The 2130-nt window shown below is 36.9% G+C and overlaps 1 protein-coding gene across 1 annotated transcript; it reads right to left on the bottom strand.

Moving 5' to 3' along the window:
• Positions 1-1167: 1167 nt before the first annotated feature.
• On the bottom strand, positions 1168-2129 carry LOC122749305 (elongation factor 1-alpha 1-like; the record flags this gene model as incomplete). Its single annotated transcript, XM_043995611.1, has 1 exon — positions 1168-2129. A coding segment is annotated over one exon (675 nt), but the record flags the coding sequence as incomplete, so codon positions are not given.
• Between the last annotated feature and the right edge of the window lies 1 nt (position 2130).

Below are 2130 nucleotides of genomic sequence, written 5' to 3'. Positions count from 1 at the left end.
GAGAACATTGTACACAGCATCAACAACATTGTGTGTTGATCAACTGTGATAGACTTGACTCTTCTCAGCAATACAATGGTCCAAGATAGTTCCAAAGGACTCATGATGGAAAATGCTATCCAAATCCAGAAAAAAAGAACTTTGAAATCTAGATACAGAATGAACCATACTATTTCTATTGTTTTTTGTTGTTGTTTTTCTTTATTGAGGTTTTTCCTTTTTGCTCTGATTCTTCTCTCATAACATGACTAATGTAAAAATATGTTTAATGTGATTGTACATATATAACCTATATCTGATTACTTGCTGTCTTTGGGAGGGGAGATGGAGGGGAGGGAGAGAGAAAAATTTGAAGCTAGAAATCTTATAAAAACAAATATTGAAAATTATCTCTAAATGTAACTCGAAAATAAAATATTTATATGAAAAAAAGTGTTTTATAGTTCTGGTCATATAGGTCCTGGCTTTGTCTTGGCAGGTAGACTCCCATGTATTTTATATTGTATACCAATATTTTAAATGTGATTTCTCTTTCTACCTGTTGTTGCTGGGCTTAGTTGGTAAAATATGGAAATGTTGATGATTTATGTGGGTTCATTTTGCATCCTGCAACTTTGCTCAAGTTGTTAATAATTTCAAGTAGCTTTTCAGTTGATTCTCTAAAATTTTCTAAGTATAACATCATATCATCTGCAAAGTGATAGTTTTGTTTCCTCATTACCTTTTCTAATTCCTTTAATTTCTTTTTCTTCTCTTATTAGTATAGCTAATATTTCTCATACTATATGAAATAATAGAGGTGATAATGAGCATCTTTGGTTCACCCTTGATTATATTGGGAAGGCTTCTACCTTATCCCCATTACAGATGTTTGTTGATAGTTTAATATAAATATTACTTATAATAGTAAGGTAAGCACCATTTATTCCTGTGTTCTCTAGTATTTTTAATAGGAATGGATGCTGTATTTTGTCAAAAGCTTTTTTCTGCATCAGTTGAGATAATCATGTGATTTCTGTTGGTTTCATTATTGATATGGTTAATTATGCTCATACTTTTCCTGATGTTGAACCATTCCTGCATTGCTAGTATGTGGTCATAGTGATCCTTGTGATGTATTACTGTAATCTTTTTGCTAGTATTTTATTTAAAATTTTTCTATCATTATTTTTTTTTCGCATTAAACTGTTTTAATGGTCTCAAAATTCTGTGACAGATTTTTGGTCAAGTTGTTTCCATTTAAAAATTACTGATTTTAAAAACTAATAACTTAAAACTGCCACGAAACAAATGGTCCACAAAAACATTCCTTTCCTCCTGAAGCTTTTACGATGCATTGTAATCATTAACCAGTCTTTTACTATTAAACTTAAATGGCCAATTGAGACAAACAGTTCTGAGACCGTTCTTCCACCACTGATTAAGACTGGGGTGGCAGGTGTTGTACAGAATATTCATTTAGCCTTCTGGGCCTTCTGGGCAGATTTTGTGACCTTGCCAGCTCCAGCAGCCTTCTTGTCAACTGCCTTGATGACACCAACTGCAACAGTCTGCCTCATATCACGAACAGCAAAACGACCCAGAGGAGGATAATCAGAAAAGCTCTCCACACACATGGGCTTGCCTGGAACCATGTCAACGATGGCAGCATCACCAGATTTCAGGAATTTAGGGCCATCTTCCAGCTTCTTACCAGAACGACGATCAATCTTCTCCTTCAGTTCAGCAAATTTGCAAGCAATGTGAGCAGTGAGGCAATCCAGTACAGGTGCATACCCAGCACTGATTTGGCCTGGATGATTCAGGATGATGACCTGTGCAGTGAAGCCAGATGCTTCCATAGGTGGGTCATTCTTGCTATCACCAGCCACATTACCACGGTGGACATCTTTGACAGACACGTTCTTGACATTGAAACCAACGTTATCCCCAGGCAGAGCCTCACTCAGAGCTTCATGGTGCATTTCAACAGACTTTACTTCAGTTGTAACATTGACTGGGGCAAAGGTGACCACCATGCCTGGTTTCAGAACACCAGTCTCCACTCGGCCAACAGGTACAGTACCAATACCGCCAATCTTGTAGACATCTTGGAGGGGTAGACGAAGGGGCTTGTCAGTTGGACGAGTT

The sequence above is a fragment of the Dromiciops gliroides genome, chromosome 1 (assembly GCF_019393635.1).
Source record: "Dromiciops gliroides isolate mDroGli1 chromosome 1, mDroGli1.pri, whole genome shotgun sequence".
NCBI lineage: Eukaryota > Metazoa > Chordata > Mammalia > Microbiotheria > Microbiotheriidae > Dromiciops > Dromiciops gliroides.
This window is presented reverse-complemented; position numbering and strand designations above follow the sequence as displayed.